We start from the raw sequence: 26728 nt of genomic DNA, 5'->3' as shown, positions 1-26728 counted from the left end.
AACAAGGCCAGCCTAGTATCCAGCAAGGTTACCCTACTGGACAAATTGGTCAAGCGTATGTTCACCCAAACCAACTTAATGTCCAGTATGGTCCAACATCTGGACAAGCTGGTCAACCATATGGTCAACCCACCGTCCAATATAGTCAAGCACCTGGGCAAGTCGGCCAGCCTCAAATCCAATCAGGCCAACCAACTGCCCAGCCCACTCGGCCATCTGGTCCGTCAGGACAACCCTCAGTTGTGCAACGACAACTCCACCCCCAGCAAGTACAACCTTCTGGGCAGGTGGGCCAACCTCAATATCAACTAGGTCACCCTTCCGGCCAGATGGCCCAACCTACAGGACATCTTTCTGGCGCTGCTCAACCAGGAACTCAAATGGTTGTTGTCTCACAAGCTCAACCCGGTTTTAGGCCCCAGGCTGGACCCCAAGCCCCATCCGGTTTTCAAATGCAAGTTGGCGTTCAATCCCAACCAGTCTATCAAACTCAGCCTGTTTCTCAAGCTCAGTTTGGAGTCCAGCCGCCTTATGGTTACCAGCAACCCCAAGGGCAACCTTCGTTTGCCCCATATCAAAATTATCAACAACTGCAGGCAAATCCTTATCAGAATTATCCGCAATCGTATGGTGCTCCTGCAGGACAGTTTAGTAATCCATGGAACGCTGGGGGGCAGAACCAAAATCCCTACGGACAGAATCCCTACGGACAAAACCCTATGGGGCCAAATCCGTCCAGACAAAGCCCATGGGGGCAACCGCCAGTTGGTTGGAACCCTGGTGCTCCATCCTACCCGCAGCCCCAGATGTCCTTCAACCCTCAGTTACCCTTCTTAGCAACCTTAGAACTACCGGATGTGTCCAAACTGACCAATGATCCCATTCTCCATAATCCGTATTGGCCTCCGGTTCCGACGAAGATTCCCGGTGATTGTCCCAAATTTGATGGTAAAGCTAATGAAGATCCTCAAGCTCATGTCATGACCTATCACTTGTGGTGTTCATCGAATTCGTGGCTTGATGATTCGATTCGGCTTCGCCTTTTTCAAAGGACTCTCACTGGCTCTGCAGCTAAGTGGTATATTGAGCTCACTCGCGGATCCTTTCAGGATTTTAACTCGTTGGCTATGGCATTTCTAACTCATTTTCAGTTGCCCATTCGATATGAAACGGGTACACACCTCCTGACATCCTTAAGACAGACAACGGCTACGCATATCTCTGATCATATCCATGAATGGAGACGGCGTCGACGTATGATCAAGTTTTGGATTCCCGACCAACTTCTTACCGACTGGTTTACGACTTTGTTCGTTCCTCCAATAGCACGGGACATTGCAATGGGGGCATGTGTCACTGAAGAGCAAGCTATCGCGCGCGCTCAGTACCTTGACTTGGTTTATTCCCAGTCTGGTACATTGTATGATTATTTGCCTGATGCCCCGAGACCAGGAACATCTAAAGCCCCGCCAACACCATCTGTTGACGGTATTATTGGTTCTGTTAACTCATCCTCAAAGAAGAATTCCGCGAACCCTGGGAAGCAAAAATCAAATGCTTCGAATGAACACACTTCTCAGGCTACACCCACTTCGAATATTACTTTCGAGGTCAATGTCGTCCAGTCCACCACGGCAGACAAAGCCTCGAAAGGAAAGAAGAAAGGAAAAGGGAAGAATAAGTCGGATCAACCTAAACAAGACTCCCCTAAACCTCCACCCGAGGAAGGTGCCAAGCGCAAACCCAAGTATCCTTGTCTTATCTGTGATGACGATCACTATACCAAAGACTGCCCCAGACGGTCCGAAGTTAGTCGTTTGTTGAAAGGCACTCCTGGGACTCCTGCGGTGCTCAAAGAACCCTTTCCCTCGCAACAAACTCAAATGGTGGCTGACCCCTCTCAACCTCCATCTTCCTTCGGTTCTCAAGTATTTATGGCTGGAACGATACCTGTCCACATCAGTACTCGGACAAAAGAATATCCGTAATCTGCTGGGAAAGAGCCTGAGGTCCCCTCTAGTGCTCCTCCGTCCAGTTTAGGCCCGCTCCACATCGAGAGACCTAGCACTGAGATGCCTATTCGACCCCTCCAAAAGGAGTACTCCGAAAATCTTCTTACAACCCAAATGCTCGTGCTGCACAGCACTACAGTATTGTTGAGGACTTAGCTCAGGCTCCGTCGGCTATGTCCGCTTTAGAAGTCCTCCAGAGTTGCCCCTCTCAGAGGAAGTCCTTGCTATCGGCCATCGGTGGCATAGACCCGGCCGACTCGGACCTGATTACTTTTGACTTGGAAAGCCATACACCGAGACTGCCTCACCAAATCGCATTCCTCATACAGGTTATTATTAATTCCAAAACGATTCATCGTACAGTCATTGATGAAGGTGCTTCAACTTGCATCATGTTTGTTGCCTGTTGGAAAGCTATTGGTTCTCCGACGTTGAGCCAGTCTCCCACAACCTTGGAAGCTTTTGATGGAAGAGCATCCCGTCCCTATGGTATACTCCAACGTTTGCCCATCTCTTTGGAAGGGAAGACAGTCGAGATGGAAGTTGAAGTTGTTGATGCTAATCTTACCTACAACCTCCTTCTCGGACGTAGCTAGACATACGCAATGCAAGCTATAGCTTCGTCTTTGTTTCGTATCATCCGTTTCCCTCATCAAGGGAAGATTGTTACCGTAGACCAGCTTTCATTCTTCGCTTCCTCTTCCGAAGGCAACATCCCTTTTGTGGAGCATACCTCCAAATCATATGAGAGTCTGGGAGCCGGGCTTTTTAAAGATCCCGCCCTCATGGGTGTTTTTCCGCTCCCACCTCCTAACGTCGCTTCTGTCAATATGATTATTGTTCGTTCTGATCCGTGGATCCTCCCTCCCACTGATCAAGTAGAATCTTGGGGCGATGAGATGCCATTGAGTCCCGCCGAGCTCAACTACGTTGAAATCATTGTTGCATCGGCTCCCTCTTCTGAACCTGCTCCTTCGAGCAAAGTTCCCGACTCGTTCGCTCCATCCTCATGGCTTGGAGATGAGACTTCTTCGGACCCTTTAAAAGAAATATTCCCTTCTGACGAAGCCATTATTGAGACTATGTCTCCCGAGGAACCTCCTTGGCATGATTATCACCATCGTTCCTCGTTTCTCCCTGCCCATCAGAATATGCTTACTTGTCTCGAACGGTTTGCTCCTTGTCTCCCATTTCAAACCCTTCAAACACCTATCCAAGTTTATCAAGTGTCCTCTGAAGGAAATATGGGGAACATCACGCAAACCCAGCCTATCGACATCTCTGCGAAACCAGGGATTGTCGAACATCTTCACATTGGAGTCACTTGTACTCCGGAGGAGATTCGACTCTATACCAATCTTTTTCGCGAATTTCGTGACGTCTTTGCATGGTCCTACGAAGAAATGCCTAGCATTGATCCTAGCATAGTGGTGCATGAGATACTCACGTATCCGGGTGCTAAGCCTGTTCGTCAACATTTACGCCCCGTACACCCCCGCAAGGCTGCAGCTATTAAGGCAGAAGTGGAAAAGCTTCTTAAAGCTGGTTTTATTTACCCTATCCCACTCACAGATTGGGTCTCCAACATCGTGCCTGTGAATAAAAAACAGGGTACCATCCGTGTTTGTGTCGATTATCGTGATATTAATCGGGCCTGTCCTAAAGATAATTTCCCCACACCATTCATTGATCAAATTATTGACGAGTGTGCCGGAAGCGAAATGTACTCTTTCATGGACGGTTTTTCTGGGTACAACCAGATAAATATTGTCCCCGTTGATCAACACGAGACCGCTTTTATCTGTCCATGGGGCACTTTTACTTATAAGAAGCTCCCTTTTGGTCTCAAAAATGTCGGTGCTACCTTCCAACGTGCAATGTCTTACGCTTTTCATGATATTCGTCACATTGTACAACCGTACCTGGATGATCTACCAGCTCATTCAGCCAAACGTCAGGACCACCCTACAAATCTTCGCGATATCTTTCTTCGCTGCCGACACTACCGTATCAGACTCAATCCTCACAAATGTGTCTTCTGCGTTGAATCCGGCCGACTTCTCGGGTTCATCGTCTCCAAAGAGGGTATCCGTTTGGATACCCTTAAAGTCGAGGCTATTTTGAATCTTCCTCCCCCTACTTCTTTACAGCAATTGCAAAGCTTGCAGGGTAAAGCGAACTTTCTAAAACGATTCATTCCAAACTATTCCGAAGTGGCTAAAGGTTTTACACGGTTGCTAAAACGAGACGTTCCTTTTCATTGGGATGCTCTCGCTCAAAAGTCTTTCGAGCATCTCAAGAATCTCTTGGTTTCCGCTCCATTGTTGCGTCCTTCGAACTATCATCGCGACTATACTCTGTATTTGTGTTAAATTGGCAACTAGGGCCAAACTCCATGTGGGTTGGCTTATTTCTAGCAGCTGATATTTTTATTGGATCCCTCTCGTCGAGAGGTGTAGGATTGATCCAAAGATCATCCGATTCCGATAAGTATTTATGGAGATATGAATTTATTTTGTTTATGTAATTATAGTCAAGCCGACCAGCTCTTATGTAGGCTCTAGAAGCCCAACCGACGTGTCTATTCAACCTCTACATTTTTAGTATAAATAAGAGAGGGTTTGATGTCATTTAGAACACACATATTCTTCAAGTGATCTCCTCCTCTCCACGTCCTGGGTTATTGGTGAAGGAGAGACACTAAGAAGAATACGTTGGCCTTGGATGATACCCTAGCTGCTGTACGTTGTGGAGATGATGATCTAGCCGTAGTTCTGCTGTGCCACAGTTCAGACGTGCCTTAGCCGCAGTCAACATGAGAATCTGCTCCTGGAAGAGCAGCAGTCTTAACTCTGTCATGGAAAAGGCTCTACGTTGTCATGGAGAATCTTAACGCTGTCATGGAGAGGCCTAACACTGTTATAGGAGATGACCTTAACGCAGTTATAAAGGAGGCCTTCATAGCACATTCCATGTGCCCTAAATGCAGACCCTAAGACGCTGCCATTATGTGTCCAAAACAGAACTATTCTCAGAAAATCGATGAGGAAAAGACAAGGTAACTCTGCGAGCACTTACAGCCAGGTAGACGAATTTGATCTTGGGTAGGTGAGTGCGTAAGATGATAGTAGTTGATCTTTCCTGCTCCGTCCATCGATCTGTCTGTATGGCGAATCGGCTAAGGGGTGCTCTATTTGGTGCACGGCCCTTCAAATCCGGGGATGGGCTCAGTAGCAGGTCGGTTCCACCTATTGATCAGTTGCAGTTGAGAGTGGTCCTATACACGGAGATTTGGATGACGAAATTACTGGCCTTCATGTGTATCTATTACAGTCTCGACTTCATGTTTGATCTCGGCATACTAATATATCACATCCTCGTTGAACCTGTTTCATGACAAAGGATCGCACATGATGATATCTCCAGCTACGGCTCTGTAATTCAGTATGGTATAACAACATTCGGATCTGTATAGGCATATCACAATAGAATAACCAATGGCCTCGACATACTTGTAAAGAACTCGGACGAGGGTACCATATTGTCTGATGAAGATCTCGGACAAATGGACTGTGTTGATATCTCGCACAACAGTCTATACATATACAGATCTTAGTGAAATCCTTATGACAATACAAACATGGAGTACCAGATCTAGGAGGTGTGATGAGGACGCAGTGTTGACTGAAGTTCTGGACCAAATACACTCTCGGCATACCTGTAGCAGCCCAAACACATGAACAGCAGTGATAGATCTATTCTCTTGGCTCAATGAAGATTATGTTACAGGTTTCGATGATGGTCAAGAGATCCTTGGCATACCAAAGAAAGAGACTCATAATCCGCAGCAAAAGAAGGATCTTATTCACAGTATAAGGAGGTCTGGAAGGACAGTGTTTCGGTTGCTATAGATAAAAGAAGCATGGTGACAGCACATTGATAAGGGCTGTTCCTTAGGACTGTTTCAAGGTTGATAAGTCACTGTCATCAGATCAGCATATGTTATTAGTTGCTGACTGTTTGAGGATCATAGGCCTATCTTGCTGCTGGGCTAGGCCGCAGGCCATAGCGAGCAGCATAGGTTGTTCTATCAGTCTTGGACTGCGTGGCCTACTGCAGACTTGAAGGCCTTCATTATTGATGAGAAGGATAACTGCTGAAGCAGTGTCAGTTAGTACAGCAAGAAGATCACAGTGTTCTGGAAATTATATTGAGTCAAGGTTTGACTATGTTCGACTCAGTTTGATGAGCTTCCTATTGATGCCACCTGGATGGAAGATTCTGTCTAGTTTGACCAGCATTAGCTTCTCTGGTCAAGGGTTTTCTACTGCTGTCATAAATATCAGATTTATGTATTTGTACTATCTCTCTCTCTGCTGAACTTTGAAGATAAAAGAAGATTTGATCAAAGGGTTTCCCCACACATTGTGGGGTTTGTCCCTGGCTCGCGCCATATCTTGTGTCCTCTTGTCTTGGCTTGTCTTCTGCGTTTTATATTTATGTTCTATCTGCAGTTTATCATAATGCTGATGTGGTTGCTAACTGTGAAAATTTAAATAAATTGCTCTAGCATAGAACATACCAAAAATTAACAATTTGGCCGTCGCCGACACCACTATCGGCATGGTTCTCGTTCAAAGTGACGATGATGAAACTGAGCATGTTATATATTATCTCAGCCGCAACCTTTTAGACACGTAACTCGATATGCTTATGTCGAGAAGTTGGCTTTGGCCGTCGTTTGTGCCGTCCAACGCTTCCGTCACTACATTCTGCTGCGCACTACCACCATGGTTTCTGATTGCAACCCCATGACGTACATTTTGTCACGCCCATTGTTGTGGGGCAAGTACTCAAAGTGGATTGTCATCCTCCAAGAGTTCGACTTGGAATTTACCATTGCCAAGTCCAAGAAATCCCTTGTATTCGTTGAGTTACTTTGCTCTTTGCCATCTTCTTCCCCGCCCTCTCACTCAGAGGATCATATTCCGGATGAGACCTTGTTTCTCATTAGCACCCTCGATCCCTGGTACGGGGATATCATCATATATCTGCAAATGTCCTCCTTTTGCCCCGCCGTGTCCAAAGACGCTCGGCGACGGATCCGTCATCAGTCTCAACCATACTATATCATTGGGGATACACTATACCGCCTCAGCGCCGACTCTGTTCTCCGCCGATGTCTAACTCTCGAGGAAGCTGAGGATGTTTTGAATGACTGCCACTCTGGCGCCTGTGGTGGTCACATGTCCGGATATGCCACTGCCCAAAAAATCCTCTGTGCTGGCTACTTTTGGCCCTCTATCTTTAAGGATTGCATTCTTGTCGTCCGCTCTTGTCATGAATGCCAGATATACTAGCGGAAGATGCATGCGCCTCCCGCTCCATTGCACCCTGTTGTCACCGTCGGCCCTTTTGCAAAATGGGGCATTGATTATACGACCTATAACCCTCGCTCGGCCGGGGGGCATGGGTATATTATCATTGTCGTCGATTACTTCACTAAATGGGCCGAGGCGATGCCCACATTAACTGAAGACGGTCACACAGCGGCGCAATTCTTGTTCAACCATGTTATCTCGCGATTCGGCGTCCCTCAAGCCATCGTCACTGATCACGGGAAGCATTTCCGTAATCATATGATGACAGAACTAACAACCCAGCTGGGCTTACGGCACGATAGTTCGACTCCATACTATCCTCAGGCCAATGGCCAAGTTGAAGCTATCAACAAGATTTTGGTTACAATGCTTCAACGTACCGTTGGCATGCATAAGTCTAACTGGCACTTGATGTTGTTCCCTGCCTTGTGGGCCTACCGAACCTCCGTGAAGGATGCCACCGGTTTCACTCCATTTCAACTAGTTTATGGACTAGAGGCTACCCTTCCAATCGAGTGCGAAATCCCTTCATTAAAATTGGTCGTCGAACTACTTCCCAACACTACTCCGGTAGAAGAACGCCTTCTTTACCTGGAACGGCTAAATGAGACCCGTCGCCTAGCCTCTCTAGCTATCGAAGCACAAAAGAAGAGAGTGAAAACTCACTTCGACCACACTGTCCATCCACGTTCTTTCGTTGAGGGAGATTTAGTCCTACTATACGATCAGGCAAACGATAAGCTGGGGGCAAGAAAACTCAAGCCTATGTGGCTAGGTCCTTATATTGTCAAGAAAGTCTTGCAAAAAGGGGCCTACGAGCTAATTGACTATGAAGGGAACCCCCTCGAGAAGCCCCGAAATGGGCTGTACTTGAAAAAGTACTATGCGTGATGCGTATACACTTTGTTTTGTACATACATGTACTTTAGTAGGTGTGTTGTGTGTGTGTGTGTGTTTTAGTTTTGAAGGCGTGACTGCCGCTTATTGTGTCTTTCGCTTCTTGTGCAGATGTCTGATACACCTTATGTTGGTTTCGCTGATGGTGCCTGCCGCAGTACTCGCAACTTGTCCTCTGCGGCGTGGGTGATCTATGATCCTCATGGTGAGTTGATAGATCTTCAAGGTGTGTGTTTCGGCTGTACCACTAACAATGTCGTTGAATATTGTGCTGTAATTAAACTACTTGCTGAAGCAATTAACCTCAGCATTCGTGCATTGATAGTGAACCTAGACTCTCAACTTGTCATCCACCAGCTCAACGGGCAATATTCCGTCAGAGACCATCGCATTCTAAGGTTGTATTTACGTGTGAAATTGTTAGAAAGGAACTTTGATTTCATTACATATCAACATATTCCAAGACAATTGAACACATTAACTGATGCATTGGCTAACCATGTATTAGATAGACATTTGTGTAATATATAAAACATCATACACGAAAGCATATAAAGCACAATAATAAAATCATAGAAATAGGCATATGTATATATATGTGTCACAATGTTTGCACCACGTGCATCATATTGTTCAAAAAATAATACATGTTCATCTCAAATACATCCGAAGACGACATGTCTCTCAAAAAATATGCACGAAAAAGTCACTATGGAGTCATCTTTCAGCTCTTTTCTGACTCTCTAGACATGAAAAGATCGTCGAGTTATCCCTCTTGACTCGTTAAACGTAAATAAGAGGCGGTCGTCTTTAAACTCTTTTCCGACCGTGTAAAAAACGAAAAGATCGTCGGACCCTTGTCGTTTCAGGTTCGTTAACGGTTACGAAGCGACGTGGTTTCGATCGCTTTTTTACTTTTTCAGGTCGAAATCACTACTCATGAAAAGTACTCCTCGATCATAATGGTCGGGCGGTTCTTTTGAGCATTGTTTTATACTTTTTCGGGCTCGAGAGACACAACTTTACGAAAAAGGACACCCTTGGAGTTTTCTTTTCTGCTGTCTTTTCAAACTCTCTAAACATGAAAAGACGTCGAGTTCTTCCTCTGTCAGACTCGTTAAAACTTGATGACATTGGAGTCCGTCGAGATGACGTTACAAGCATATGCTATCCCCGTCAAGCTTGTTAATAAAAATAACTGGGGTACTCGCCAGAAATGGTGGGGGAAAATGGAACCATAATTATTGTCGTGTCGGCAGTATGTCGCTCTTGAACATGGCACTTGTCTGCTTTCGTGTCTGGGTGGGGACATCTCATCTCGTTTTTCACTTGCCTCCGTGGATTTGGGTGATCCTGTTTGACCTCTCATTTGCTCATTGCCTCGTCACCATAACCTTTGATCCATTGATGTCAAATACTGCCAAGTCCACTGTCGTGCCGCCGATATGTTCAAGAGAAGTTGACCTCTGCAGAATAACAACCTCCCTCTGATAGCTCGCATAATTCTGATTCACCACAACATTCTTCCTCTGTCTTGTGTCGATGATGTGGGAAACACTATGGCCCACCTTCGATCAAGGTCACTTCCTATCGACTTCAGCTCATTATCCAAGAAGCTGATCTAGAGACTCCCTTCCGGTGCCTTGGAGCCTGCATGCCTCAATGGCAGGTTCTTTGTGTTCGACGTGAGGTTTTCATCATTGACCTCTGATAGAATGATTCTACGGGCGTTCGACGTCAGCTCACTGATTCGCACGCCGTAGATTGTACCTATAGTACCTTGAGGGCCATTGTCATTATTGGTGGTACATCTCGCGTCTGTTAACAGTTTTCATTATTGACTGGTAATCAGACGATGTTCATGCATGTTCGACTTCAACTCATGTATTTGCATGCTTGAACTTGTACTTTTGTTCAGGTCGAGATGGAGCGCAAGACCCTGGATTTTGTCTGTTGGAATCCAAGCTGCGATTTTATGGATTATTGTGATTATTACATGACTCATTCACTGGATGGCTGCGACCATGCCTAAGTCTATTCATCGATCCTCACCGAATGGCTGCGCCCATACCTTGGATCTAGATTATTATGTACTCTGTTATGGATGGCTGCGCCCATACTACATATATCATGTACTTGAGCTATTAGTTGTACCTCTATATGCAGATTCTCCGGCGGCAGCTGCATGTGTTCTTGTAAAGCATTTCACCCCTCTCTCGAGCCTCATGCTTTAGGGGGCATCTGTTACACAGTAATTTGTCACCATTTGTCACCGTCCCTGTTACCCCTCTCCCACACTTTGGAGGACTCATTCCAGGACCTGTGAGAAGTGACATAACTTGAAAACACTTGCATTATGTTCCCCTAAGTATGGACTTCATATGCCCTAAAGACATCTCCTGCAGCATATCCTTAAAAAGTTCCCTTTTTCCATTAGCGCGGATCCACAGTATATTACTTGCGCCAATGGGGGAAATCCTCCAAAGAGGGCGCGCCAGTTGGCGCTCTGTCTCAGATCTATACCCGCGCCAACCGAGTTTGGGAAATCTTTTTAACAAACGCACGCGCGAAAGTTTTTTCCTTTCGACTCATGAAGCTTTTTAAGGATAATGCCAATCCCATGGATGCCTTGATTCATCGTATCTCCCTTTCCTCTATCCATAATAGCTTTTTGAGGATAAACCCAATCCCATAGATGGTGTGATTGATCTTATCTCCTCCTCCTCCATCTATAAAAGCTTGTCTTGTTGCATTTGACAAGCTAGTTCGAGCATAGGGAGAATTATACTTTCAGAAGTCTAAGAGACTGTTGTAAGAGTCTTCTTTGCATTCATAATCAAAGAGAGAGAGGCTTGTTCCCAATCCCGACAAGCTTTGCAAGACATATGTAGTTGATCACCCAGCCAAAGGAGGATTTGACGTCAGAACTATGGTTGTATTCTCCTTTGTTGTTTATCAATAATAGATGACTATCATTATGGTTCCACTCTTGTTGTTCATTGTAATGATGTTTGAGTTATATCTTTTCTGACCGATATATAATTGCATCTATTGGATTTATGCTTGTATTTGTGTCGTTCCTTGCATGTGCAGGTGTCCATTCACGGAGATCGTGAGGATCGTGACCAGCCGAAGCAAAGGAACGGGAGTATCGACTCTTCTACAACACTAGCGTTGGAATCCAAGTAGGCTTTCATCATTTACCTTTAATTTAAAATTAAGAACCTGCGTGTTAGCATTGTTTGATTGTTGCTAGACCCATTCTGGGCTAGTGGGGATCGCCTCTGTCCTCAGAGGGGATTTACCTTGCCAACAAGGGGACACAATATAACCAAGGTCGACATAACAATAATAATATAAGGGCACAAAAACAACAATAGTGGGCTTCTATGGGGCACAATAATAATAATATGGGGACAATAGGGGCACAACAATAACAATAAGGGCTCCAATGACAATAGTAATGGGGGAATCACTAGTATTATAGGGACCTAACATAATGTACCACAAAATGCAAAAGATGGTTGGGACATACAAATTTCACATGTGGGCAAAAGCCATCATGAGCTCTACCCCTATCATCATGGCCATCACCCTAGTCACATGCTCGTCTCAGAAAAGCGCCACCATGTTGTCAATGCGCCACTCTAACTCTAATAGGCTTCCCATCATGTGCAACTGCATCCTCCTCCCATGAAACCTGGTGGCGAAATATCGAAGAAGGCCAAGCTAATTCTGCCCAGCTATCTCTACAGTGTCAATATCTACCCACTCATCCCTAATCTCGATCCTGAGTTGCAACTGAAAACCCTGCCCCGCAAAACAATGGAGGCCTCAGTGATCCCCCAAAGTGAGCTAGATCACCCCCAATTATGCTTCTGCTCACGCAATGGAGTGGCCTGTCAACCAATTAAATCCCTAGATCCCCTAGCCCGACCTACTATGGCATAGCTCTAACAATAAATGGAATCAATATGTGCCTCGTCCCTAGTCCATGCATGCAATCAATATATAGGCCCCATATATTATGAACTAATCTGATACTCGCGATTGACTCAGTGTATGTGTTAGTTTTTGTAGCATCGGATGTCTTCTAGTCTCGAAACTTTGTGGAGAGGCTAGAGCACAGGAATTCTCCATAACCCAAAAATCGTTTCTAGAAATTCCACCTAGAAGTGTCTTAATTAGATTATTAACCTATTTTTTAATGTTTCCCAAGTCTAAACTTAGGATAACTAGCTAATTAATCATAATTAATTAAGATAAGGTGAAAATTCTCTAGAAACACACACAAATTGCCTCTGATATGATCTTGGCACTTGATTAAGTTTTAATCTTAGGTGTTGGTGCTCCAACAGTGGATTAGAAGAAGAAGTTTATGGGTAGATGGAGAACACACTTGTGAAGTTCGTTTTCCTTGGCAATTTGATTTCCAAAGAGTAGTAGCAGTTGTCGAAAGCCAAAGAAGGAAACAGAGACAAAGAGGGGCAGGGACAATGAGTCCAAAGGAAAGTTTTTCCAAATCTAGAGAGTTAGTTGTAGGAGGTTGAGTTTCTCCATGAGGCTGCGCAGTCCCAGCGCAGAAGCCTCAAAGGCAGGGTTCGATTTGGCTAGGCAGAGAATCGTTTCAGTTGCTAGAGGCAGGGAAGATTTCCGAAAGGTGTTAGCTAGTCATTCTCAGAGGCTGGATTGAACAGACGAATTGATCAGTTGCAGTCTCTGGCAAAGGGTCCTAGAACCTGTGCAAATTTCACGCAGGCGTTTCGTGGAGCCCATTCAGAACCAGTTTCAGAGCTGGACCAGTGCCGGGGGAGACAAAATTTGTCTCACTAATTTCTGTGGCCAGTTTTTCCTATAGTGGATTGCCAGTTTGTGCATCCAGATTGTACTCAAAATTTCACTATTGCATAATAATAAAAACCCTCATCTGTTGCACAGGTTTTCCCGAGTTAGGTTTTTCTGGGGACATTTGTCCAAAAATAAGTGTTAATTTTTGTGTGCTAGAATTTTCTCAATTTCCAGTTTGATACCTCTCTACACCCAAACTACTCTAGAATGCCGCAAATTAACCTGTAGAATTACCTCCCAAACAACTCCACAATAAAGCAAAGGCTCCTCTAGGGTGGCACTCAAAGTCCACCGAAGGAGTTGAGATATCCCCTCAGAAACCTAGTGTGCTAAACAACACAATGTTGAGTTGGCTCAACAGCTCAAGCAAACAGTGGTATAATTTTCAGATTGATAAAAGCTACCAAATGATGGTCCCTTCTCTTCCATTTATGCTTGATGTCCTCTTCCTTCCCTCATGGGCCCCATTCTCCACTAGTACACCTTCCTTCTCTCTCCACTGTTCGTTTTCCTAAGGAAGTGTGTATTCCCTTTGTGTGTGGCCCCCACAACCCACTAAGAATTCGATTTTCTCCCTCTCCTAAGTCAAAATACCCAAAATTGTTGCTAATTCCAAATTTGTCAATAAGTGTAATATTTCCTAAGTGGCTTAGGAAAATTGGTGTTAATTTTAGGTATGTTCTATGCTTAGAGCAATTTATTTCAATTTTCACAGTTAGCTCAATGTCTTTTCCAGATTAGCAATCACATCAGCATTAAAGTAAACTGCAGATAGAACATAAACATAAATCACAGAAGACAAGCCAAGACAAGAGGACACAAGATCTGGCGCTAGCCATGAACAAACCCCAATGTGGGGAAACCCTTGATCAATTCTTCTTATATGTTCTTCAATAGTTCAACAGAGAGAGAGAGAGATAGTACGTTTACAACAGAAGTCAACACTTTGACTTATCTAGATAAGAGCAGAGATCATCTCTAAGAAGATTATCCATGAGATCAGTTGAAGACATGCGGCTTCAAATGATTCTCCAAGGTGACTCCTTCACCTATCTTTGTGTTGCATTTTGTCATCATGATGCACCTCACCATGTTGCGCCATGCTGCATCCATCATCACTATGTTGCACCTCATCATGCTTCATTAATCATGACTGTACCCATCATTGTACTACATTATGTGCCATTGTTGCACCATGTTTCCATACTGACCTATGTGATGGTTGCATCTTGCTTGCTTGTTGTCCCTTGCTTGCTTGTTGTCCCTAGCATGCTTGTTGTTGTATGCTAGTTGTCCCTTGCATGCTAGTTGTAACATTGCATGCTTGGTGTATTTGCTACTACGTACCATACAATTGTCCCAATGTTAATTAGTTGTCCCTTGCATGCTGTTCTCCTTCGGAGACAGATGCTCTGGTTGTTATGGCAGTTTTGGCAATTTTGGATGTTCCAGGCAGTTCCGACAATTCTGAATATTCCCAGCAATTCCGGCTTTTCCCAACAGTTCCTGGTAGTTTCGGCTTCTGCCCTCTACGTCAACGTTCCGCGTTGTTCTGGCAGTTCCTGTTGTTCTGGCAATTCCAACAATTCCGGCAATTCCGGCTATTCCCGGTAGTTCCAACAGTTCCCGGCAGTTCCGACAATTCCGGCTATTCCCGGCAGTTCCGGCAATTCCAGCAATTCCAGCTATTCCGAGCAATTTCGGCAGTTCTTGGCAGTTCCGGCTATTCTCGGTAGTTCCGGCAGCTCCCGACAGTTCCGAATTCTGCCCTCTGCGTCAGCTTTCCCGGTTGTTCCGACATTTTCGACTTCTGCCCTCTACAGCAGCTTTCCCGGTTGTTTCGACAGTTACAGTTGTTCCCGACAATTCCGTCTTTTCCCAGCAGTTCCAGCTATTCTCGGCAGTTCCGACAGTTCCGGCAATTCCGGCTATTCCCAGCAATTCCGGCTTCTACCCTCTGGATTAGGGCAGCGTTATCCCTTAGGATCTCTCCTCCTACTAAAACCCAAAGACAAGTAGAGAGGAAGAGATCCCAAGTGTGTTGAAATGACTTGAAGGCCACCTCTATTTATACTAAAACGTTGAGCACAAGTGGGGTTTATTTGATTGTTGGCCGACCTTGACGAATTGTCCCATAACACAAATAAATTCATATCTCCATGAATACTTATCAAAATCGGATGATCTTTAGATCAATCCTACACCTCTCGATGAGAAGGATCCAAGAAAAATATCAGCTTCCATTAATAAGATGACCCACATGGAGTTTGGCCCTAGTTGCCAATTTTAACACACCCTCTCAATTAGGGAGAACTCCATCCGTTGATCCATATGTCCAACTGTACTATCTCTGCCATCAGTGCCCTGCACTGCTCTGCTCTGCTCTGTTGAACCATGAAGAAGAAGAATTGATCGAGAATGTCTCATACCATTCTCTACTAACCCGAAGTCAGTTTCATCTGAAGAGAGTGTGTCACATCACTCTTACTGACCCGAAGTCAATTTTATTGATCCCAGATCAATATCACAAGAGAGTGTCTCAAACCACTCATACTGATCCCAGATCAGTTTCATCGATCCCAGAACAATGTAGGTCATCCTAGCATAGGGAGTACGGTAGATACATCGAAGCGTCCATCGATAGTACTACTATGGTCCCTAACCCCATTTCCCTTCTCATTGATCAGATGAGAGGTACTTGCCATGAGTCCCAGACTACATGGGTAGGATGCCTCGATAGGAGAACTAATCATCCTGTCCATAGGAGAACGAATCATCTTGCCCCAAAGTTGCCACGAGAGAACTAATCATCTCGGCCCACAGGAGAACTAATCATCCTGTTTCACAGTTGCCATGGGAGAACTAATCATCCCAACCCATAGGAGAACTAATCATCCTGTTTCACAGTTGCCACAAGAGAACTAATCATCCCGAAGCACAGGAGAACTAATCATCCTGTTTCACAGTTGCCATGGGAGAACTAATCATCCCGGCCCACAGGAGAACTAATCATCCTGTTCCACAGTTGCCACGGGAGAACTAATCATCCCGGCCCACAGGGGAACTAATCATCTTGTTCCACAGTCGCCACGAGGTATCACAGGGGAAGGTTGAACCTGACATCCTGTACATAGCGCACCACCAGGGGAGGGTGAGTCGCCTTATGGTCGTATGTTGCTCTAGTAAGTACCCCAAGACCCCCCAAAGCTCCTAAAGCTCAATGCAAGCAAAATGCAGGACCCTTATAAGAAGGTCTCTCAACGACTCCAAGTCGTTCGGGAAAGTCACAAATTTGACCTTTCCCCAGGGCTTTGACAAAATGTCTGCGACCTGTACATCAATGTCAATGCAATGGAGCCTCCTTGCTCATCGACTTACCATATCCCAGATAAGGCAGTATCTGATGTCTATCTGCTAGAGCAATCATCAAATACGAGATTCCTCAATAATCGAATCCCCCCTCTGGTTGTCATAGAGAATCACAGTGGTATTCATCATGTGTACAAATAGCTCATTGAAGAGCTTCCATAACTAGGCAACTTCATACGAGATCATACTCGTAGCTATGTATTCGGTCTCGGTGGTGCTTATAGCAACCGACTTCTACTTCCTGCTTATCCATGATATCGAAGCAGAACCCAAAGAAAACCAGCGTTGAGAAGTGCTCTAGTGATCCTCCACACTGCCTGCCTAGTCAGCATTCAAATAATCATGCAGCTTCATATTTCCGACAGTGTATCTCAATCCATGAGAGATTGTGCCCCGAAGATATCTCAGAAGATTCTTAGCACCAATCTAGTGAGGCTCAACCAAATATGAGCTCACCATGCTAACTGCAAAACATATGTCCGGACAGAAGTTCACCAAGAACATCAATGCAAATGAGTTTATGGAACTCAAAGGCATTTCCCAAATCTGGTCCGGCATCATCACCATATAACTTCTGAAAGTTAAGATCCTCGAGGTAGTCACAAGTTTGCAGTTTACCATTCCACATCCGGAATCCAACTCCCTCTTACCTCTGCAAGTGAGAGGGTCAGCACCTGTTTGAAATAGGTCGTCCTCAAAAGGTGCTGGTATGAGAGGTCTATCATCCACAACCTTCAAACAATGGTTTGGATCGGCTTCACTCTTAGTGAATCTCAGCTTCATCTGACAGCTATCAATCCTCTCACACTACGCCCGGGGAATTTTGCTTCAAGCAATAGAGGTCTTTCTTCCACTTGCATACGTGAGATTCCTGATCATGAATCTCAAACCCCTCGGGTTGTTCCAAACCTGTGGACCTGCTACATGAGGGGAATGGTCCCCTTGTAAGATTTTCCTTCGGTACATCTCAGACATGTGCTTTCATGCTCTTTTTGAATTCAGGCATCCCTGTCACCATCTGACTCATAGACCTCTGGTGCTATGTGTTAATGGACATAGTCCCCAGTGGACTTCCTGCAACTTGATACAACCCTGAACTCAAAAACATCTTTGAAAATTCGATTTTCAAACACATACCTTTCTATCGATGAGTGCCACCCTATAACCTTTGACTTCCATTGCCGAAATGGACACCAGGTTCTTCTTGCGATCAGGTACATAAAAGAGATTCTATAAATGAATCGAGTTACCCTCATTCAATTGAGGGGTAACATTCCCTACACCCTTTCCAGGATAGGTAGCATCGACTCCAAGTATAATCCCACGATTGTTTCCATCTCTACCAAATTAGAGAGTGCACCCTACTATCTGATGAAGTGCCTTGAAGCACTACCATCAATAAGCCAGATTCCCAAAGAATCTGAAGGAGAGGGCCAATACAAGATAATGCTTCTTTATCTTATCAAAAACAACATTTGATTCCTCATAACTGGGGTTCCTTGCTTTCTTTGAAGAGTCGGCCATTTCCTTGATGACCTGCATTACCTGTCATTCATTTGATCATTGAAGATATCCCTGGAATCATTGTTATCTTCATCAAGAGATGTGTCTCTACCATTCGGACACTCCTTCACATAATGGCCAAACTTATTGCAACCAAGGCATCTGCCTTTCCTTCCACCCTTAGATCCGGATTTCCCAATTAAATGATCTTTAGGTACGCCATCAGAAACTTCCGTTGCGCCATTCTGATAATATTCTCTACTTCGACTTCACCCTTGGTGAATTTGAAGAGGGATGAGGATTCCATTGATCCTTTTTTTTCCTTTCCCAACTGTCTTCGGTGATTGCTCTTTCACTCTTGCTTGGACATTGTCTTCACCTCAGCTCTGGTACCATGTTAATTTTAGGTATGTTCTATGCTTAGAGCAATTTATTTCAATTTTCACAGTTAGCTCAATATCTTTTCCAGATTAACAATCACATCAACATTAAAGTAAACTATAGAAAGAACATAAACATACATCGCAGAAGACAAGCCAAGACAAGAGGACACAAGATGTGGCACTAGCCAGAGACAAACCCCAATGTGGGGAAACCCTTGATCAATTCTTCTTATATGTTCTTCAATAATTCAGCAGAGAGAGAGAGAGAGATAGTACGTTTTAAAAGAAGTCAACACTTTGACTTATCTAGATAAGAGCAGAGATCATCTCTAAGAAGATGATACATGAGATCAGTTGAAAAAATGCGGCTTCAAATGATTCTCCAAGGTGACTCCTTCACCTATCGTTGTGCTACATTTCGTCATCATGTTGCACCATGCTACACCATATTGCACCCATCATCACTATGCTGCATCTCATCATGCTTCATTAATCATGACTGTACCCATCATTGTACTACATTATGTGCCATTGCTACACCATGTTGCCATACTAACCTATGTGCTAGCTGCATCTTGCTTGCTTGTTGTCCCTAGCATGTTTTTTGTTGTCCCTTGCATGCTAGCTGTAACATTGCATGTTTGGTGTATTTGCTGCTAAGTACCATACAAATGTCCCAATGTTAGTTAGTTGTCCCTTGCATGCTGCTCTCCTTCGGAGACAGATGCTCTGGTTGTTTCGGCAGTTTCGGCAATTTCAGATGTTCCCAACAGTTCCGGCAGTTCCAACAATTCCGGCTATTCCCAGCAGTTCCGGCAGTTTCGGCTTTTGCCCTCTGCGTCAACTTTCCCGACTGTTCCGGCAGTTCCGACTGTTTTCCTGGCAGTTCCGGCTATTCCCGGCAGTTCCGACAATTCCGGCTATTCCCGGCAGTTCCGACAATTCCGGCAGTTCCAGCAATTCCGGCAATTCCCAGCAGTTCCGGCAGTTCCGACTATTCCCGACAATTCTAGCAGTTCCGGCTTTTCCCAGCAGTTCCCGACAATTCCAGTTCTACCCTCTGCGTCAGCTTTCCCAACTGTTCCGACAGTTCCGGCTGTTCCCGGCAATTCTAGCAGTTCCGGCTTTGCCCGGCAGTTCCGGCTTCTGCCCTCTGCGTTAGCTTTCCCGGCTTTTCCTAGCAGTTCCATCTTCTGCCCTCTACGTCAGCTTTCGCAGCTGTTCCAGCAGTTCCGGTTGTTCCCGGCAGTTCCGGCTATTCCCGACAGTTCTGACAGTATCGGCAATTCCGGCAGTTCCCAGCAGTTCTAGCTTTTGCCCTCTGGATTAGAGCAACGTTATCCCTTAGGATCTCTCCTCCTACTAAAACCCAAAGACAAGTAGAGAGGAAGAGATCCCAAGTGTGTTGAAATGACTTGAAGGCCACCTCTATTTATACTAAAACGTTGAGCACAAGTGGGGTTTATTTGGTTGCTGGCCGACCTTGACGAATTGTCCCATAACACAAATAAATTCATATCTCCATGAATACTTATCAAAATCGGATGATCTTTAGATCAATCCTACACCTCTCGATGAGAGGGATCCAAGAAAAATATCAGCATCCATTAATAAGATGACCCACATGGAGTTTGGCCCTAGTTGCCAATTTTAACAATTGGGGATATTACAACTCCCACCGGCATCTGTGAGTTTGGACTTACCACATTTCATAGTCCAAATTTCTGTACCCAGGCCTTGGAAATCTCCATCACTGTACCTACTACCAATCCTTGTATCTCGGATAATCAGAAATCCACATATTTCACTCGAAGTGTTTGTTCAAACTTCATATTGCATAGTAAATATTTTGTTGTCGTATTTCCTATTGACTGGTTTCATCTTCAAGACATTAAACTGATGTGGTGCCTGCCTTATCACAGAATCCAATTACTTCCCATTAAATATCAAGGATTGGCTGGTGGTGTAGCAACCCTGGCAAATTGGTCATATTCTTGGTTGCTGACAAGGCCAATAAATTTACTTCTAGAATGCCCTGCATGTACTGTGATTGGACTCATGATTGCCACTTTGCATTCTCTATTCATTTACCTCTCACTTAACCTTTTCCTTTTAATTTTAATATTTCATTGTCTCATGGACCTTGTATTTATAAAATGTATAATCAAGACCTTTTTCCATATTGGATTTTTCCGAGTTGAATTTTTTCCATATGGAACCAAATTTGAAGTTGAGCTTGGCAATTGCGATGAAAGGTAGATTTTTGAAGAAAGCTGTCATTTGGACATCACTTTCATTTGAGGCAACTTGCCTCAAGGAGAATATTTGAAAGAGGAAAAAACTTGTAAATGATAATTTTTGTATGCAATAAAATTTGTACTCCTTAATACGAAGATCCTTGTCACTTGCCTTGTTTCTCTGACGTTTGTAGCTAGTTAACAAGCTCTTGCAAAATGCAATTATTTTCACCTGGTCATGGTGAGATCACAGCCACGTTTAGAAGAAAACCAACAAGCCTGTTGACATTCCACGATAAAATAAGTTCAAAAGATTAACATCCAAACAGAAAAGAGTGTATTACCCACAGAGCTGCCTTGAGTGTGAAGGGGATCTTTGTTTGGAAAATTTATTGTTAATAGATCATTTTTTGCAGGAATTAGGTGTTGAAGTAACAACTGCAATCCATTAGACATTGGAGACTGAGAAGGAACAAGACAAGAAACTCATAGCAGAGGCAATCCAGAATAGAGCAAAATGAGGTACTGGAAGCACACCATCAAGTGTGCCTAACAAATTGAAAGAACTCCAAGCACCAAAATACAATACCGTTGGCACAAATGCTTGACATTCAAGGAACAGAAAAGAGGATTAGCTGGTCTATCTGTGATTTCCATGTATGAGATATTTGTCAATGCAAACATTTGGAAAACACAGTCAAAATATGTTCAGTAGCATATGTTTGACAATTGACCAACCCAGTGCAGTATTGTTAGGGGATGAAAATAAAACCAGCCTCGAGATAAACAAATAACAGAAAAACATGGAAAGAAGCACAGCCAAAGAATTAATCTCTTAGGAACTCACGTGAAGCAGGATGTTCGCCAATCTGGCCTTGTTTGAAGAGCTGACCAAAGATCGACAACTTTCAGACCCATCTCCTTGCAGAGCTCTATACAGGCTTCAGAATAATGTCGACTTACTTCATTGGTCCGTACAATAGTGCTAAGAATTCTGCTGAGTTATCCAAAAATTAGAATCTTAAACAGAAAGGAAAAAACGCACAATGTTTATAACTGACTAAGATGAACCCTTCACATAATAACAAATACCTTGAATCAGTATTCAGCATATCCTCATTAACAGGTGGGCAACTTAAAAAAATTAGCCGTGTTGATTCTGAGAGGGCCTGATTTATTCTCCCCACACTTAGCTTAGAATCTTTGAAACTGATGATCATCAAAAATCTTGCCAAAATACAATACCGAAAAAGGAAATCAGAATGCAGAATCTAAATCAAACAATTTTACCTTAAGATAAGTTGCTATTTTTCTCATGTTGTCAATGTATTCAGAAAGAGGTACATGAGGACCTAAGCCTGATGGGTGGGGCCCCGTAGAATCATTTCCACCAAAGTACACAATAATTAATGAGGGCTGTTGACTATCACCCTGCATAAGATAATTCATTAATGCAATAAACATGACCAGATACAACACTAACACCTATATCAGTTACAGGTATACAAGAAAAAGCAGTAGAGGTACTTGCCATCTCCATCACATCCAGATTCTCTAAACCATCTGGTATTTTAATGTTGCTGAGCAAAGAATAGAATATGAACATTTGAGAAAATCAGAGAAAAGAAAGTAAAAACTTATAACTACTTTTTACACAACCATTTCCATCTAACATGTGCTTCCTAGATTGTACATGGCTGCAACAAAACATGTGAAAGGAAGATCACATGGAAAACAAAAAATAGTCGGAAATGTCAATATCACAAATGACCAACTAAATTTTAATAGGGTGTACTTCTCAAGGTCGCATAGTTACTAAGAGATAAACTGCTAGTTACTTATAGAAACCATACACAACAAGCACTTGTTAGGCCGTTAGCTAAGAATAAGAAAATGCAAATGTACATGTTGGGGAATTAATGCTAACAGGCAAGGGTTGATATGGCACAAGGTAATGCCAATTGCTGGCCATGGGAACAGGAAGGGAGCGGTGTATCATTGGCAATATATAACCAATCAAGATCAAACCACACATAGGAAGAACTCAAAGGTTTTTCAAATACTTGCAAAAAAAAATGTGCTTGACTAGGGCTTATCAAGCAGTATGCACATGCTTACAAGGGCTTGTAGGTGACTCTAATGTCCATCAGAAACTTACACTATTCACCTGAATGAGATAGTAGTGCCATAGCAATTAAGCATTCAGCCTCAACTCAAACTATAGCTTATTTTCTGGTTTTAACCCTTGGATTATATTATATTAAATCATGAACATGATATAGTGAGCTGGTTTATTTGACAGACATCAAGCCACATGGGCTGAGTTATAATGTCCTTGCAATAGATATATAGATAGATAGATATTATTAATGTCCAACAAGTGACCACTAAAGTAGGTCAAAGGGTCTGCTGGGTACAATGATGTTGATACAAAGTAGGAGCATTGAAGCAGGGCTTCTATAAAAAATAGAATGCAGAAAACAAGAAGATGGATCTACTCTATAGCATGTGGAAACAATATCTAGACTCCATAGCTGGACGTCATTATTAGAGAAAGATGTACAATATAGGCAGATCCAGGATATGGAAAATGGAAATAGGTAATGAGCAATATGTATCACAATCTGTTGGATCTGAATCTATCTCTGCTAGCATCCAAGGCTGAATGGAGGAAGCTCAAGATATAGGACTGCATAAAAAAGCACCAAAAGAAGAGTCGGATGACATGTTGCGTTGTTGTTTGGAGGAGGAGGCACATTGCTGGAGTCAAGATGATCTCCACTGACTGTTGGTGGGAAATCTGGACTGGCTATGCTGCTAAGGCCTTTGTGAAGTGTGGGTGGTCCCACATAAATCAAGATAGATATGGCATCCATTGTACATCAATCAATGTTACCAGACTCGGAATCGGCAATAAATCGGCGAGGCAAAAGAGCGAAGAGTTTTAATCGGATCGGGAAAAAATCGGCAAAAAATCGTTGAATTCATTAAATAAAAATATACACATATATTGAATTAAAAAAACCGTTTTTCATTAATATTGGGTAAAGGCATGTCCAAACAATGCATAATATCAATAGATGTCCAAAATGTCATGAATAAATAAGTATCTCATATATGTTATGAGTCCAAACATGATCCAAAGCACTGAGTTCACAACCTGAAGCACTACATGCTTGGTTTAAGATTGAGGGTTTTGTAACATCTGTTATTAGACTGTTTTCTTGCATTTGTGAGTTCAACAAAGTTAATGGGTTTATGAAATGCTACTATGGAGCACATTTTTGCACTTTTGAGTGGGTTTGTTTCAGAGCCAAATAGAGGCGGTTTATTTGCAAACATTTCTGCTATAATTGCCTTATTTTGCATAATCTTAGAGTAATCTCACTTTGATAATTTTTGACTTCTTATAATAAATTAATAATGGTGTCTCGTGGTTATCCCTCATTGAATACATGATTTCCCAAACTATTTGTTTTGTTTTTAATATGAAAAGCTCACCGTGTAGTATCTCTAGCTATAAATAAAAATATATTGACGAAGCTTTAAAAAAATAAATCGTGCATAATACTATTGAATAATAATAACATGAGTGAAAGCTAACCTAACCTCATGGTCTTTTTATTTTTTCAACACGACACATATACATATGATAGACAATGCTCGAATAGCCAGATGGCTTTAGATCTCCCATATGAACTACACTTCGCGTACGTATAATAACCTGTTAGTTCTTCAAATTCAAAGATGGTCTGCCCTCGGAGGTCAGCGCCAGCTCCCTTAAAGGCTGAGCCCTCTCGACTCAGCGCCATCTTGGATTCCGATTCAGATACTTACGTTTACCTATGAACAAGTAGTCCTGAAAAAATCTATTGAATTTAAAACTATCACTCAGTGAGGTCGTTGATCTGCCAAAGCGAACCCACGCAGTTCTGAAAAAATCTGTTGAATTTAAAACTATCGCTCATTAAGGTCTCTAATCTGCCAAAGCGACTCCCCGCTGATTTAAAACCAGTGCATTTGCTCGGATCAATCAGTGATATATTAACATGCTCGTCTAATATTTCAGTTTAGATATGGATTACTACGACGAAGACCCAAGGCCACGTTTTCAGTTGCAGGCATCCTCCATACCCGCTCCCCAACAATCTGCTTCAATCGACAGAAAACACGCAGCATTTTGCATAGCAACAGGAATCTTAATCTTCAGTTACGGCTGCCTTTTACCCGGCATTTGGCAGATCTTACTGACATGGATCGGCTTGTCACTCGCCATTGGACCGTTCGCCCCGATTTCCCTCACCGGTGGCGACATCAGAGTCGGCTGCGGCGAAATCCTTGAAGAACCACAGATCAAAACCCCAAAACCGGAACCCGAACGGAAAAATTATAGAGGAAAGGCCAAGCGGTCAGAGAACAGTAATCCCGAAATACCCATTTTAAATATCCCCAGATCAGACGAAATTCCGGAAGGAAACAAAAATGGAGAAGCAGGTGCTAAGGTTTCTGTGGTTTCTAGGGTTTGATGTCCGAGCCGACTCGCAAAGATTCAGTTCGAATCGTTTCATGGCCGAGCCGAGTCCGAATCGCGATTTTGCCGATTAATCGCCGATTCCTGTTTCACTGACATCAATGATTAATTATTCGAGCATCAACCATCTAGAATCTAGATTCTCTTCCTCTTGTCTAGTGTCACAGGGTGCAGCTATACATTTTTGGCCCCATTTTTGGTTTAGGAGGAGGACCCCACACTTAAACTTAGGAACTATAGGGGAAATTCGACTTTATTTTGCAGCTAGTAGAATGTGGGGGCCACCCACATGAGAAATTCGAACTTGGTCATTCAATGAGCTTGGAGGGAATCAAATGGGTGGATGGAGGGGCCCACTTGAGGCTAAGGGGACCCAAGGTGATAAAAGGAGGATCAACTCTCATTTTCGACCATCTTGAACATTTGCAAACAAACACTCTTTTGTACGCTCTGCTGCTTAGCGAGTCTACCGGCTGTTTAGCCACGAATGTCTCATGCGAGAGATTCAACCTCTTCTTCGAGGGAGCATCCGTGCCTGCCCAAGGGAAGCTATTCCACAAGAGTTTCAGGGATTTCAGCGCAGTCACACACTTCAGCCAATGGTGCAGAGAGGGGACTGCGTATTTCCTAGGCAGCAAGAAACGCACAGGAGGAGTTGGAAGCCAGCGAGGAGGTTCATTGCTTGCTGGGAGTTTCGGGCGCTGAGGAGGCTACTTGTTGAGGACATTTTCGGTGGGATTTGCAGCCAGCTAAACCAAGGCATCAGTTGTACGAATTCTAGGCAGAGGGATTGGGCAGACGATCAGCTCTCATTTTTTACCATCTTGAACATTTGCAAACAAACACTCTTTTGTATGCTCTGTTGCTTAGCGAGTCTACTGGTTGTTTAGCCACGAATCTCTCACGCGGGAGATTCAACCTCTTCTTTGGGGGACCATTCGTGTCCGCCCTAGAGAGGTTGTTCCACAGGAGTTTCAGGGATTTCAACGCAGTCACACTTCAGCCAACAACACAAAGAGGGAACTGGGTATTTCCTGGGCAACCAGAAACACGCAGGAGGAGTTGGAAGCCAGCAAGAAGGTTCAATGCTTGCTAGGAGTTTTTGGAGCTGAGGAGGTTGCTGGTTGAGGACATTTTCGTTGGGATTTGCAGCCAGCTAGACCAGTGCATCAGTTGTACGAATTTCTGGGCAGAGGGATTGCGCAAAGGCCTGTAGCAGCAATTTCGTGGGGCTTGGGAGAGAAGTTAATCTTGGCCAAGAGCCATCCGGGGAGTAAGGAGTTGGATAGCACAAGTAAAACCAGCATTTCAGAAGTGTTTACAGAGGGATTTGCAGGTTGTTTCCTGCAAGTCAAATTTGGCAGCAGAAGTTGGGGAGAGGCTCCAAGGAGGCCGAAAATCCAAAGTCAAAACCAACGAAATTCCCTTCTGGGTTTTTCTGGGTTTTGTCCAAGGAGTTCGGGGCTGAAAGGATATAATTTTCTGGGCAGTTTTTGGGCACATTCCAGCAGGTCAAAGTTCAGCAAGGCAACGGTTTACTGGGGCAGCACAGTGCAGAGTGGTGCAG

At 43.7% G+C, this 26728-nt stretch overlaps 1 protein-coding gene across 5 annotated transcripts in view; it reads right to left on the bottom strand.

The window, feature by feature from the left end:
- The window catches only part of LOC149151947 (SGNH hydrolase-type esterase superfamily protein), a 153744-nt gene that overhangs the window by 37263 nt on the left and 89753 nt on the right, over positions 1 to 26728 (bottom strand). For all 5 annotated transcript variants that reach the window (XM_089439590.1, XM_089439589.1, XM_089439592.1 and 2 more), the window contains 3 exons: positions 21921 to 22061; positions 21723 to 21799; positions 21478 to 21624 (listed from right to left, as the gene is read on the bottom strand). In XM_089439590.1, coding sequence (XP_089295716.1) covers positions 21478 to 21624; positions 21723 to 21799; positions 21921 to 22061 — 365 coding nt within the window. The remainder of the gene's footprint in view (positions 1 to 21477; positions 21625 to 21722; positions 21800 to 21920; positions 22062 to 26728) is intronic.

The sequence above is a fragment of the Pinus tabuliformis genome, chromosome 9 (genome assembly GCF_031772625.1).
Source record: "Pinus tabuliformis cultivar Carrire ecotype Pingquan chromosome 9, CPIR1, whole genome shotgun sequence".
Classification (NCBI taxonomy): domain Eukaryota; kingdom Viridiplantae; phylum Streptophyta; class Pinopsida; order Pinales; family Pinaceae; genus Pinus; species Pinus tabuliformis.
This window is presented reverse-complemented; position numbering and strand designations above follow the sequence as displayed.